This window comes from Chlorocebus sabaeus, chromosome 11 (genome assembly GCF_047675955.1).
Source record: "Chlorocebus sabaeus isolate Y175 chromosome 11, mChlSab1.0.hap1, whole genome shotgun sequence".
NCBI lineage: Eukaryota > Metazoa > Chordata > Mammalia > Primates > Cercopithecidae > Chlorocebus > Chlorocebus sabaeus.
This window is the reverse complement of record NC_132914.1, coordinates 69,000,679-69,016,595: the sequence shown is the minus strand read 5'-3', so window position 1 is coordinate 69,016,595 and position 15,917 is coordinate 69,000,679. Positions and strand designations below refer to the sequence as shown.

Here is a 15,917-nt window from a genome sequence, read left to right as displayed (position 1 = left end):
AGCTGTCCACCCATCCTGTCCTCTCTCTGAAGTGGAACCCTTCTGAGTTGACCCTTCTCCAGCTGAAAAGTTATGACAGCAATATTCAAGTATTCAATTATATTCCAGATATAATTCTCAACCAGATTTTAAGATTATTTTTAATTTAAAAAAAAAAAAAGGTTGTGGCTAAGCTCCAATAAACTTAAAAAAAAAAGAAAAAAGGAAGAAGCCTCCATGCATAATAGTTGAAAAAGTTCACTTACCCATATGGCAAGGTTTACTCTTTTCCCACCAATATTTAACTTCTTTGTTAAGAATGATGCCTAAAAAGAGAAATATACATTAAACAATGTTTCATATAAAATAAGGTTCTTTATCCTAACAACTATAGATGAATGAATCATCTCAATGTAAAAGTTATCTGGGAGAAAAAGTAATCACTGAGTTTCAAATTAATGATCGAAATTGTTTCATTAAAGATACTATTTACATTTTTACCTAAAAAAAATCATGTTTTCTGAACATAGGTTATTAAAAATACATAGAAAATAAGTACTTTTTTCTTAATATTTTTCCTTATCTAAGTGGAACAAAATTTTCCCTAGAGCATTTAATTTGATGCTACCTTATCTACTCACAAAAAGAGTTTAAGAGATTTCTAAGATAAAATAAATGTTTACTGGTGGTTTACTTAATGTACAAATATCAATATTATTCAAAATGGTTCCACAATTACTTCATAACTCAATTGTTTAACATATATTCAGTAATTATCCTAAACATTAAAGTCAGAGAAATGAAAGGACATGGTTCTAGCTTTCATACTCTATTAGAGAAACAAAAATAAAGAGAATTACAATTCCATGTGATAACTGCTAAAATGGAGGGTTTGCCAAATACACTGTAAAGATAGCACTGAGAAAGGAAGTGTAACAGTTGTCTGAATGAGTCAAAGAAGGCTTCAGAGAGAAGGTAATGATCTCCCCTTTAGGAGCAGTAGGGGTTTTTTCTGATAGATGAGTGATGCCACCGAAGCCTCAAACACATGACCCCATCCCCCAGGGAACTCCAAGTGGGTATGGTCAATACCAGAGATGAGACTACATAGATGGACTTTACCTTATAGTCTCAATAAAACCTGTTCTAAGACACCAGACATGTATTTAGACACACACATGCTAGGTATACTTTGGAAATGCTATTTATTGATTTTTATACACTAACAATGCACATTAACACATTAGGATGCTGCTAAACAGAAGGCTAGCTGACTGTATTTATACAAGCATTTCCCAAATTCATTTGAACTCTTTTTCCCTGATTTTCTTCTGTATAGCACTGAACCTTTTTTTCCTAGAAAAATACCTAATTCATCCTAAAGAACAACTGTTTGAACACACAGGACTACTGACAATGGAGAATCACTGAATGGTTTCAAACAATGGGGAAACAGATCTATATTTTAAGAGAATGACCCTGGGATAGGAAGGGAGGTTGGACTAGAAAAGACAGGTAGAAAGAACACTATTACAAAATTAGGGAAAAATATAAAAAAGGAGGTCTGAACTAAGACCATGAAGATAGGAAAGAAAGAATAGAATCAAGAGTTACTGAAGACAAAATATATCCAGAATCCAGAGTCAGCTGACAAGTTTAAAAAAAGGAATAGAGAGGTGAGTTAAGACCTGTGTAGAGACAGTCACATTTAGGTGTATTTATATAGAAGTAAGTACAAAAAAGGTGAAACAGATAAAAAGTCAGGATAGTGAATTACTGAAGGAAAGAAACGCAAGAAATCTCAATTTCAGGAAGGTCTTTTTGCTATGGGCACACCACAGAAAATTAGAACTAAGAAAAGGGCACTGGATGCAGTGATTAACTAAGGAGTCTACAGATAAATATAAATTGCAGAGCTGGGTTCAAACACATGTATGTCTGCCCTCAAGGCCCCAGCTATCCTCAAGATATTTTAGTAAATAAAATAAAAATTATACAGAAAAGGAGAAAAATAAATTAAATGCCAAAACAGCAAATTAACCTGAAAAATGCAAAGACCAAATACATGTTATGACAATGAATGACTTCTCCCATTTATGCTAGCATAGGGGCTAAGAATAAGAACTTTGGAGCAGAACCTGTGGATCTGAATCTCAGCTTTGCTACATACTAGCTGTGTAATTTATCTGAACTCAATCATTTTCATGGTTTCAGTATTAATGCCATACGGAAAAAAAACAAAATCTGAATCCTATCCGAATATTTAATGGATAGGTCAATTTAAATGCCTCTTTTTCAAATACATGTAAGATTGAACCAATCTTCTCCCCAAAATTGGATTTTCATTCTGATTTTAGTATTTTGATCACATTTGCCTTCTCATTGAAGTTTAGAACCTTAAAAATATCTTCTTAAACCCTTGTCAGTCTATATGCTTCCAAAATCTACCAAGCCTTGCCTTCACATTTCCTCTGGGGTCTATGACCACAAGTCTCTTATTATGTCATAACATAAATACCTCTGGTTCACCTCACACCCTACTCTGCACGCCATATTATCTTCCCAAAGCTTCCCTGGTTAAAAAAAACAACAACAACAACTTACAACTCATCGAAGGATTCCCTGATAGGTTATCATTTTTAATAAGTATGCTTCAATATCCCTGCTGACAGCTAATATCATAACCTTTTGGTCATGAGTGTTGTAGAGATTTCTCAGAAGAAGGGAGTGCATCAGAGTTGGTAAAGCTCCCTCATTTCTTTTCTACTGTCCCCTCCGAAATTTTCCACCACTCTCCCATGGTAAATTTAAAGGACAGTATTAAGTCTCCCCTAAGGAACTATGGATACACAAAACACTTTTACGGAAAGGGTACATATCACAACATTGATTATACAGAAAAACAAAAACAATGAAATTATCTGTGTTCAATTAATAGGTAAGTAGTTAAAAATTCACAAAAATAGCCCATCCATGCAGTAAAAACACTAGACAGTCATTTCTACTACTGCTGCTAATATGAGCTAACATTTATTAAATGTTCATTTTCTGCCAAGTACTGTGCTATGCACTTTTCACAAAATCATTAATAAGCTGCTTCTTTATAAAAGTTGGGGAGCCTGCATTTACAATTAAAAGTATCAAAGCCTTAACTTTATATCCAAAGACTTCCACAATGTGTCTACATCTATCTTCTTACGATAGCTTCCAATATTTCTTTACTTATTCTCCAACTTGTATGGCTTTTTTGCATCCTCTTCAATTCTTCTGCCCATAAAATTCCCCTCTAATCTGGGCCTATTCTCTGTTCTCTATCTAAATTCCACTTATCCAAATATGGCTCTTTTTCCCTGAAATTTCATGTTCTCTTATACTCATGCATGCAATGCACACTAAATTTTCCTATCCTAAAGAATTTTAGGGAATCAACTCTACATTTACTGCAGCTTATACTATCTTATACTATAAATTATCTTTTCATGGGTGTAAGTATTCTGTTAACTAGATTATATATTTTTATTTAACATTTTTACAGCACTTACAATGAAATGGGCAGTGTTCCAAGAGCTTCTCAAATATTAATTCATTTAATTCTCAGGTGCCAATAATGCCCTGTGAGTCAGAAATAATTGTTATCTATGTATTACAGACGTGGAAAATGAGGCATAAGGAGGGTAAATATCTTGCCCAAGGTCACACAGTAAGTGACACAGTGCCATTTGAAATCCCAGGCAGTTTGGCTCCAGATAGTAATTGTAACTACTATGCTACGATACTTCCCAGACTAAGATCTGAGTTCTCTAACACCTCCTCTCTTGTGGAAGAAGTGGGGAAAGTCATAGTACCCTGCCTATAATAGACAGTCAAATACTGTTGTTATAGATAAGCACATCTACAATATGCCCTGGTAAATCGATGCAGGTATAATTCAATTTAGTAGGAGATAGGCTCCTAAGTTTCCTTACTAATCAAATTATTTTAACTCAGATATATGATGCATATTATCAAAGGATCCCTAGTACATTTTTCTTTTCCTTCATAATGAAAAACTTAAGCCCTGCTCTAAAATTATGAATATATTTAAGAAGAAAGCTGAAACATCAAGATAGCAGCAAACAGGTATAAAAATAGGCACGTAGACCAATGGAACAATAGAGAACCCAGAAATAAAGCCAAATACACCCACCTGATCTTCGACAAAGCACATAAAAACAGAAATTTGGGAAAAGATAGCCTATTTAACAAATGGCGCTGGGAAAACCAGCAAGCCACATGTAGAAGAATGAAACTGGATCCTCATCTCTCACCTTATATAAAAATCAACTCAAGATGGATCAAAGACTTAAATCTAAGACCTGAAACCATAAAAATTCTAGAGGATAACATTGGAAAAACTCTTCTAGACACTGGCTTAGACAAAGAATTCATGACTAACACCCCAAAAGCAAATGCAACAAAACAAAAATGAATAAATGGGATCTAATTGAACTAAAATGCTTCTGCACAGCAAAATAAATAACCAGCAGAGTAAACAGACAATCCAGAGTGGGAGAAAATGTTCGTAAACTAAGCATCCAACAAAAGACTAATATCCAGAATCTACAAGGAACTCAAACATATCAGCAAGAAAAAAACAAATAATCCCATCAAAAAGTGGGCAAAGGACATGAAAAGACAATTCTTAAAAGAAGATATACAAATAGCCAACAAACATATGAAAAAATACTCAACATGACTAATTATCAGGGAAATGCAAATTAAAATCACAATGAGACACCCCTTACTCCTGCAAGAATGGCCATAATTAAAAAGTCAATATAACAATAGATGCTAGTGTGGATGTGACCAAAGGGGAACAGTTTTACACTGCTGGTGGGAATGTAAACTAGAACCACCACTATGGAAAACAGGATGGAGATTACTTAAAGAACTAAAAGTATTATAAAACTATCATTTGATCCAGCAATCCCACTACTGAGTATCTACCCAAAAGAAAAGAAGCCATCATATGAAAAAGTCACATGCACAGTTTATTGCAGCACGATTCACAATTCACAATTGCAAAGATATGGAACCAACCTGAGTGTCCATCAACTAACAAGTGAATAAAGAAAATGCAGTATATATATACCATAGAATACTACTCAGCCATAAAAAGGAATGAAATAATGTCTTTTACAGCAACTTGGATGGAGCTGGAAGCCATTATTCTAAGTGAAGTAGCTCAGGAATGGAAAACCAAATATTGTATGTTCTCACTTACAAGTGAGACCTAAGCTATGAGGATGCAAAGGTATAAGAATGGTATCATGGACTTTGGGTACTCAAGGAGGAAAGTTTGGAGGAGGGTATGGGATAAAACACTACATATTGAACATGGTGTACACTGCTCAGGTACACCAAAATCTCAGAAATCACCACTGAAGAACTTATCCATGTAACAAAAAACACCTATACCCCCAAAACTATTGAAATAAAAATAAAAATTAATTTATAAAAAAAGATAGCAGAAAACAATCAAAAGGCTGAAATTTGTCTTTTCTTTTTTAATCACCTCTACCAGGCACACTTAATTTGGCCAGACTACTGAGATACCACTGAAGTTATAAATTACTCTGGAGCAGTGGTTCTTAATTCTTACATGGTAGTGAAGGTGGGAGAAGTAATTACAAACTTCTTTAAGAATATGAAGAAAGCCATGAACCTACTAACTCCCCAAAACACCCTCATATGCACATACTAAAAACAATTCCCATGTACTTCCAAGAGATTTACAAATGCCTGGCAACATCTCGGTAAAGAACCCCCAGTGTACAAAGGGAAGGAGGGAGAGTGACATTGAACAATAGCCAATTCAAAGGGTTCTAGGACTATAGGAAGGTGGAAAAAACAAACAAACAAAAAAAACAAAAAACAACCATACTGTGTGCCAAGCACTGTGCTTGGGCTTTTTCATTTAATTTTCAACAACTCTGTGAAGCAGATACTTAGTCTTACTTTACAGCTGTGAACCTGATATATTTAAAAAAATACAGTGACTCACGGAAGGTCAGACAACTCAGCTGGGTGCTGCAGTGGGTGGAAGCTTGTCTGACTCCACAATAGTTTTTCCACTGTACAAAGCTAACTATTCTAGAATATACACACATTTCTTAACCTGGCACTCCTCCACTTGGACAGTAAGTGTTCTTGGACCCTAACCTCCCCAAATATTCTCAGGGTAGGCACAAAATATTACTAGCAAGGATCCAAGTAAGTAATGGCACATTTTCCACCCTATCTCCTTCAAATCCTGAGTTATTTCGCCAGTACATCTTCTAATCCCAATTATTTCATCTCCTATGCTTTAGTGAGATTAAAAAATTAACAATCTTATTAGCTCAGGTTGTCATCTGTAACTTGTATTAACGCCTGATTCTTGTTTACCCAACTGCTTACCGGAAATCATGGTGGATGACCAAAAAAAAAAGAAAATGCTATTAAAAAAAAAAATTGACAGGTAATCACAGGGAGGAGGAAAAAAATTAAAAATTTAAAAACCTAAAAAGAAAAGGATTACTAAGAAATAATAGGGAAAAAAATATATCTGCCAAATTAAAGTCTGTTCATAACTTGTTTAATCAATTTTTTGGTTCTCTTAGCCAGACCATTTGCTGTGCTTGCTAACTACTGTTCTGGCAAAGCAAACCACCTAAAGTAGTAGTTAACAACTATAAGGTATCTGTTGAAAGCAACATAGTAACTACACTGTGAACAAATACTTTCCTGGCTTTATCTAGTATCAACTAAATTCAATAGACTTCATTAATTGGGGGCCTAGGGTGGGGGAGTGTATGAGTAAGAGAGAGTGTGTGTGTGCAAAATAAATATTCTTGCTAGTTGCTAATACTGGTACAGATTTAAGTATTTAAAGAATGTACAATTGTCAATTTTTAAAATAAAATAAAAAAATAAATGAATAAAGCATTACCACTTCCAGACTTAAGACATGACAGAATTCAGGCAGGTTAATTTATAAAATTGGCCCTCTCTAGCAAGGCAATAAAAATTAGCTATCAAAAAACTAAGCTAAGCCGGGCGCAGTGGCTCATTCCTGTAATCCCAACATTTTGGGAGGCCAAGGTGGGTGGATCACCTGAGGTCAGGAGTTCAAGACCAGCCTGACCAAAAAGGTGAAACCCCATTTCTACTAAAAATACAAAATTAACTGCACGCTACGGTGGGCACCCGTAATCCCAGCTACTTGGGAGGCTGAGGCAGGAGAATTGCTTGAACCCAGGGGGCAAAGGTTGCAGTGAACCAAGATCATGCCACTCCACTCCAGCCTGGGCGAAAGAGTGATACTCCATCTCAGAGAAAAAAAAAAGGAAAAAAAAAAAAAAAACCTAAGCTAGGTGCTTGAATATTTCCACACTTCTTCTTAGTTCCTAAAAACAAGGATTTTAATTAGTTTAAGAGTCCAAATAAAGACTTTCAAAAGGAAAGTCAAAGAATCACATTTAAAGAGTAACTCAAAAGCACAAAGCAGAAAATGGCAGTCAGATATAGAAATTTGTGGCCACATTCAGAAAAACTCATTTCTTAAGTAAAATCACCCAAACTTCCATAAAATACTAAGGGCAAAAAGATTTTAAAAATAACTTCAATTATTATACTATATGAAGATATTATAATAAATCACTTAAATCAACAGTAATGTGGCTTTCAAGGATACTTAAAAGACACTCTGAACACTCAAAATATTCTTTGTGCAAACAAAGAAACCAAGATTCCTAGACTAAGACTATGATGCAAAATGTAAAACCACTGATTTACTTTAAAAAAGCAGTAGACTAGGCTTAAGAAAAAAAAAGCACACCATTTCTATTTTTTAAATTTATTGATTTATTTTTTACTATTTTATTTTTATTTTTTTGAGATGGAGTCTTGCTCTGTCACCCAGGCTGGAGTACAACGGTGCAATCTTGGCTCACAGTAACCTTTGCCTCCCAGGTTCAAGTGATGCTCCTTCCTTAGTCTCCCGAGTAGCTGGGATTACAGGTATCCAGCATCATGCCCAGCTAATTTTTGTATTTTTGTAGAGACGAGGTTTCACCATGTTGGCCAGGCTGGTCTTGAACTCCTGACCTCAGGTGATCCACCCACCTTAGCCTCCCAAAGTGCTGGGCTTACAGGCGTGAGCCACCATGCCTGGCCCTTTTATTTTTATTTTTTAAAAACAGGGTCTCGCTATGTTGCCCAGGTTGGTCTTAAACTCCTGGGCTCCAGCTATCCTCCTCCCTATGCCTCTCAAAGTGCTGGGATTACTGGGCCACTATGCTTAGCTGGTACACCATTTCCATTTGTGGGACCTTGGAAATTTAATTCAAGTATTTTTTATTTTTTAAGAGACAGAGTCTCACTCCGTGACCTAGCTAGAGTGCAGTGGCACAATCATAGCTCACTGCTGCCTCAACTTCTTAGGCGCAAGTGATCCACCAGCCTCAGCCTCCTGAGTATCCAGGAATATGAGTGTGCACCACCATGCCCAGCTGTTTTTTGTTTTTTGTTTTTTTTAACTAGAGATGGAGTCTTGCTACGTCACCCATGCTGGTCTTGAACTTGTGTCCTCAAGCAATCCTCCCACCTCATCCTCCCAAAGCATGGGATTATAGGTGCGAGCCACCGCACCCGGCTGAATCCAAGTCTTAGTTTCCTCATTTGCCAGACTGTCAGGGTACTACCTGCCTAGCCAACCTTATAGCACTACTTTGCTAATCACCCAGGCACCTATCCTAGACTTCAGGAGACAGGCAGAATTCTATAGTTGGGACTCTAAAAAGAAAGGGGACTGTTGATCTCGATTAATCTTCAATAAGCACCTTCAATAAGGGGGAAAAAAAAAAAGGAGTACATAACCTAGAAACACAGATATAAAGAGGGCATACCAAATTGAGGAAGTGGTTAAAACCAAAATGGCACAATCCTTTAAGAATAAAGTCAAGAAAAGTAACTGATATTTAAAGTACCCTGCTCATCTTTATATTCCCCAGCTAATACAATGTTTGACATATACCATGTATAAAATAAATGTTTCTTGAATTTAACTGCATAGATTCAACAGTATTGCCTTCACAAATTCCAGAGAAACAGTAGTACTCCCTCACTCCAATTGTCTTTCTTACTTCTGCCAAATTTATCAAAGCCTCAAACCAGCGAGGAAACCACATGAGAGCTTGGGGACTCTATATAAGTTAAGAGAGCTTACCTACAGGATTACTCCATAACTACCAGTAACCTTGGAGCAGCTCTGGAAAAAGAGGGCCACACTAAAACACCAAAGTATGGCAAATGTCACAATCAAAAAAAAGAAAAGAAAGAAAAAAAGAAAGTGAATTGCAGAAATGTAGATATCAGTGAAAACACCAGAATGGATTTGCTTTATTTTAAAAATATTTATCTAATCTATAAGCAATTTTACAATGTAATGACCCCTCAGAGACAGCATGAGTTCTCAAAATAATTCACGTGAAAATAATCCCATTACCTTTTTTGACTGAATTACCTTGAAAGAAAAACATAAATCTAGCATCATCTATTCATTTAACAGCAAACAGCAAACATTTATTAAACAAACATGTGCCAGGCTCTGTGCTAGGAGCTTTACACATGATGGCTGTCCATGTAATCCACATAAAGTCCTATAAGTAAGGTACTCCCATTTTACAGAAAAGGAGCTCGCTTACAGGCATTAGAATATCCTGTCAGGATAATGATGGGCTATGAAGTAAGAGTAAGAATTCAAACCCCAGTCTAACTTCAAAGTCCATTCTCTTTTCATCACATTATATGGCCTCCTCATATATCTGAGTACTGCAGAAACAGCGTATCTTGTCTTCTGCAAGAATTTGACAAAGCATCTCATGATAACCTTGTGGGCAAGACAGATGTGGCTTGAGCAAAAAGGAGTACTGCAATGCTGGAGTAATTGTTAACATTTTATTAAGGGATTTGTGTCCACTAGGTAGTAGCCCATAGAGTCAGTCTTCCATTATTATTGATATGTATAGCACTCCATTAATAACTGTTTCTTACTCAAGGGAAGGAGGAGGGGATGGCCTGTACCCTCCCTAAGATTCTATATGTCTACAGAAAATAGAACTTCCGGTCATGCATCACTGGACTATAGTAAGACTTGCTACAGAGCTTTGTACTTGGCCCTCTCTCTCCCTGCTTTCTTTCAAAGTCTTTAATAATGACCTGTTGGGAATATTAAAGGCATTCTTACCTAACTTCCAGATGGCAAAGTTAAAAAGTAGCTAATCCAGACAGTAGATTCCACACCTTATTCTTTGCATGTCCAGGACCCAACCCAGTGCCTGGTCCACAGGAGCCCAGTCAGTGTTTCGTGAATTACAGAATCCAAATTAAAAAGGACATTAACAGGCTTACCTACTGGAGTAAATCTACCAAAGTCAACCTTAATGGGTCAAGTGTATTAGAAACAAAAGAAAAAGCTTAACTACAATACCAAAGAAAAGAGAATTTGAGAGATACAAATAATGCTTTTTTTTTTTTTGAAGCAATTAAGACTAAGATGTTTCAATTGACAGCAAATTCAGTGTTTACCAAAGTGAGAGCTTCCCCAAAAGCTCACAGAATCTTCTTCTGTGATTCTGAGGAAAAGGATTCTCAACAGGTGAGGTGATAGCCTGCAATTCTCTGTTCAGTTCAAACCACCACGCCTGGAATTATTTCTACAGCTCAAGGAATCACACTTTAAGGAAAGAGGGAAAACGATTAAACAGTGTCTAGAAGAGATAACAAGATAGCGAAAGAGCCATGCACAGTGGCTCATACCTGTAATTTCAGCATTTCAGGAGGCCAAAGCAGGAGGATTGCTTGAGCTCAGAGTTCTAGAACAGCCTGGGCAACATAGCAAAACCTCAACTCTACTAAAAATAAAGAAAAAAACTAGCCATGCATTGTGGCACACCTGTGGTCCCATCTACTTGGAGGCTGAGGTGGAAGGATTACTTGATCCCAGGAGTTGGAGGCTGCAGGCAGCTATGATAACACCACTGCACTCCAGCCTGCGAAACAGAGCAAGACTCTGCCTCCAAAAACAAAAAGTGAAAGGATTTAAAACAATGTCACTGTCACTGGAAATCTAGTTAAGGGAACTAGAGTTGTTTACCCAAGAGAAGACTAGATAGTCATCTTCAACTCTCAGAAGGAATGTCATATGAGATACCAAGATTCAGAAGGGAGAATTAGGACTGAAAAATACAGGGAAACAGATTTTGGCTTTCTATACAGAAAAACTTATTAGAAATTAGACCTGTCTAAAAATGAAATGGGACCAGGAGTGGTGGCTCACACCTGTAATCCCAGCACTTTGGGAGGCCAAGCAGGTGGATCACCTGAGGTCAGCAGTTCCAGACCAGCCTGGCCAACATGGCAAAACCCCATCTCTACTAAACATACAAAAATTAGCCAGGCATGGAGGCACGCGCCTGGAGTCCCAGCTACTCGGAAGGCTGAGGCAGGAGAATCGCTTGAATCCAGATGGAGGTTGCAGTGAGTTGAGATCGTACCCCTAGACTCCGGCCTGGGTGGTAAGAGTGAGACTCTGTCTCAAAAACAAAACAAAACAAAATTTTAAATGAAATGGGCCACCTTAGGACATAGTGAGCTTTCCACTTTCCATAATACCAGTTCATTTCACCAGCAAGATGTTAAAAAAAAAAAGGGGCGGGGACAACCACTTGACTAAACATTAAAAGACCAAAATAGTGATCCATACATAAACTACCTTAAATTCCTGTCAATCCTGCAATTCTTTGAAATGTATGAGAATGTACTTTATAGAAATACAAAGTAGTTTACAGAGATAGGTACTCTGTTGACAAGAAAAAAGGTGAAGTCTTCCTCTCATATCTTCTGACACCATTTCCTCTCCATTTGGAAATTAAAAAGATACAAAGCTGTGTCTTACAAGTCACATAAATCAAATTCCTCTGAAAAATTGTTAAGAAAGATGAGGTGAACTGGTATCTCTGAAAGGGATTAGACACATTGCTGTTTACATACATTGGTGTACAACAAAATCCTAAATTCTATAATATAATTCAGATATTAACACTGGATATCTACAACAACTTCGTCCTCCCCTGTGTAGGAATGCAGTGGCTTTTCATGTATTTAAAAACTTTTACTTTGCTTTTAGCTTCAAGAATGTTTTAGAAATTTATGAAAAGGTATGGCCAGGCGCGGTGGCTCACGTCTGTAATCCCAGCACTTTGGAAGGCTAAGACAGGCAAATCACCTGAGGTCAGGAGTTCGAGACCTGCCTGGCCAACATGGTGAAACCCCATCTCTACTAAAAATACAAAAAAATTAGCCAGGCATGGTGGCACGTGCCTGTAATCCCAGCTGCTTGGGAGGTTGATGCAGGAGAATCACTTGACCCAGGAGGTGGAGGTTGCAGTGAGTGAAGACTGCTGCACTTCAGCCTGGGTGAAAGGGCAAGATTCAAGTTATCCTTTGAAAAAAACGCGAAGACCTCAATTACAATAGTTTTCTTTTATCTTAGATCTTTGCATAAAGGAAAACACTAGATGGGTTAGTTACCAATATCCAGAGGTAATGTGATTTAATTGCTCAAAATCTGAAGTCAGACACGGGTTCAAATTTGAGCTTGGACACTCCTGTACCACTGACTTGTGGTAATACTACTGTCAGCAAAATTACTCAACTAAACCTGTTTCCTCACCTGTAGGGCTATCCACTAAACTATCCACTTCATAGGGTGTTATAAGAATTAAATGACAGAAATCAAGCAAAATAATCAGCACAGTAAGAACTCACTAAATGTTAGCTATTGTTACCACTTTACCTAAGTAAATCTCTAAACTTCTAAACAATCCTGGGTATTTGTCCAGTGAATTTTCTTGATCCAAAACACAAGGCTCTCACTAATGGGACACTGAACAATAACAATTCATTATTAAAATTTTGTTAGTGCTCTGGTACAAGGATTTTTTTTTAATGCAGTTTCCTGGTACTCACTTTTTCAGATATGCTTTACATACGAGTAAAAACAGAAGAGTAAAAATAGAACATGGAATCAGAGCCAGAGCGTCTTGTAAATTCTAGACTCAGTTTAATAATAGCAACAAACATCCAAAGTCACAACAATTAGGAGATTACGCATTCTATTAAGTGGTGTTGATGTTCTCACATACTACACATTTACTAATTAAGACCTATTGTGCAAGTTGGGGCAGTAAAGACAGACAACTTACACTGGACCAGGTCATCAAGGCTTTTTCTGTATATTTATCCTGACAACCCTATGAGCTAGATACTACCATTATGGCCATTTTAACAGAAGAAACAGGCACAGACAGGTTAAGTAACTTACCCAGTATGACACAGCTAGTTAAATGGTTGGAGGTGAGACATGAACCTAGACAATCAGGCTCAAAAGTGCACTAGTCTTTACTGCCTTTGGCCAAATTGATAAGTGAAATTAGTAGGATAAATTTCTTTTAATACATGAAAACTGATTTCTCTGGGAGAGTGGGGTGAGAGTACAACTCCCTTAAAGGCCTGGCTTCACTCTCAATCAATGATAACATGTTAACACCTTTCCAATGTACCTGTAGAAGCCGGCCTTTTATTACAGGTAAAGAAAATGAGTAACAGCAACGGCTTTTAGTCTGGGGACCAATTGTTGGTCAGTATTCACTTGATGTTTCAGCGTGGGTCAATCGACCTCGCAGAATATGAGTGACCCACAAGTCAGACCCACGCAGGCTGCAATGAAACTGCGTAACACGCCTGGGCAAGCGGTCATTTCAAAAAACCTCCAGAGATGGCTCTTTTGCCATTCCTGTTACTCAGGACAAAATGGAACTTGCATAAACACTTAGTCATCAGTAAGCGCTGAAGTTACAAATCACCTAATTCGCAAAATCGATTTCGCAGCTAAGTTTCTAATTATGAAACAAAGAAAAGGAGCTAACATTTGAAGACTGCAACGCTGAAGACACCTGGGGCCCAGGAAGTGCAGTAAATGGGGAAAAAAAAACAGCCCACGGACGGGGACCACAACGTGCGCAGCCACCACGGAGGGCACTGGGGACTTTTCAGGGCCCTTCCACTTCCCTCCCAACCAGCCTGTCCTCGCGTCTACAGGCTGCCCCGACCTGGTGATTCCCCAGAGTGAATTCGGAAAGGTAAACCGAAGGCGGAGATGACAGGCCTGAGATTTACCAGCCTAGATCCAGGGGACCGGGGCGGCAAAGTTTCCCCAGCCCCGGAGGGGTAGGGGCCCTGAGGCGCCCCCTCCCGCTCCCCGAGGTCCGCACCTGCAGAGTTGTGATGTGCTTGTCGTTAAACTTGTTCTCGCAGTAGCGCAGCACCAGCGACGTCTTCCCCACGCAGCCTTCCCCCAGCAGCACCACCTTGAACGAGTAGGCTCGGCCCGCCGCCGCCGCCCCGCTGCCGCCGGCCGCAGCCATCCCGTCGCTTCCCGGCCGCCCGAGCCCGAGTGTCGCGCCGCCCTCCCCACAGCCGCGGCAGCGCCTTCACAACCACAGCCGGCTCAGCCCCCACCACCCCGGCTCCGCCGACCCGGGCGCTGTCCGCACTCCCTCCTCGGGCGAGGCCTGGAAGGGTTGACGGAAAGTCCGAGAAGGAAGGGCCCCAGCCCACCACGTCAGGCACCGGAGGAAAGACGAAGAACGATCCCTCTCTGCCTCCCTCTAATGGCGTCTCCTTCCTCCTACGTCACACCTCGGGTCACGTGAGCGCCGCGGCCGGGGCGGCCCCTGCGACTAGCCACAGAAGAACGTGCCTGGACGTGGGCGGGGCTTCTGGAGCATCTCCAGGGGTGGAGCTGTGAGTCAAGCGCCTACTGGCAATCTAGGGCAGAGCCCAGCCGCTTGTGAGCCACCTCTGCTCTGCAGTTGGTGGGAGCCTGCGGGAATAAGGAACCAGGAATTTGAGGTGAGCCCACCTCTGGTGAAATGAAGTGCAGAACTTCATCGTTGTTTGCCGAGGGGATGTTCACAAGGCTAATGATCTCTTACACCAGAGGTCACTGTAAACCAAATCTGTCAAGGTGCCCTCGAATCTCTCTCTGTGGGATCCCGAATCATAGCGCTTCCCAGTTCCTCTGACCTCGTGGTCAACTACATCATCTTTCAAGTCTCAGGTTAAACCGCGTCTCTGACCACCCAATCCTTCCCCCATCCTTCCATTCCCCCACCCCACAAAGTTAGGTATTTCCTAACACCAGTATATCTCCTTTACCAGGGCTTTACACACTCCATGGAAATTATTTTATCGACTCTTATTAGGCTGTAGGTTTGTTGAGGGCGAGGTCTGTATAAGACCTGCCCACCTCTGAATTCCTAACCCCAAGGACTCTTCAGTTTTTCTGTCTTTCATGAAGCCTCTGACATTCCATGGTACTCCACCTTGAGGCAGCTTGTTTGATGATTGCTTGTTTTTTCTTATCTGCATCCCCATTCTTTTTTATTTGTTTTTATTTTTAATTTTGAGACGGAGTCTCGCTCTATCGCCCAGGCTGGAGTGCAGTGGCGTGATCTCGACTTACTGCAATCTCTGCCTCTTGGTTCAAGTGATTCTCCTGCCTCAGGCTCCCGAGTAGCTGGGACCATAAGCGCCCACCACCACGACCCGCTAATTTTTGTATTTTTCTTGGAGACAAGGTTTCACCATGTTGGCCAGGCTGGTCTTGAACTCTGACCTCAAGTGATCCACCTGTCTCGGCCTCCCGAAATGCTGGGATTACAGGTGTGAGCCACCACGCCCAGCCTGCCTCCAAGAAACCATACTCCTCCAAGAAATCATACTAGTATTTCTGAAAATTTGTAACTAGAAACCTGGTGTCAGGTAAACATTTTTTAAAAAATCAAACTTCTTTC

General features: G+C 39.4%; 1 protein-coding gene across 1 annotated transcript in view; it reads right to left on the bottom strand.

The window, feature by feature from the left end:
• The window catches only part of RAB21 (RAB21, member RAS oncogene family), a 31,274-nt gene extending 16,530 nt beyond the window's left edge, over positions 1-14,744 (bottom strand). Inside the window, exons 1-2 of the mRNA XM_008004034.3 lie at positions 14,334-14,744; positions 246-305 (exon numbers count right to left, since the gene is read on the bottom strand). Of these exons, the coding sequence (XP_008002225.1) occupies positions 246-305; positions 14,334-14,486 (213 nt within the window). The 5' untranslated portion in view covers positions 14,487-14,744. The remainder of the gene's footprint in view (positions 1-245; positions 306-14,333) is intronic.
• Positions 14,745-15,917: the final 1,173 nt, after the last annotated feature.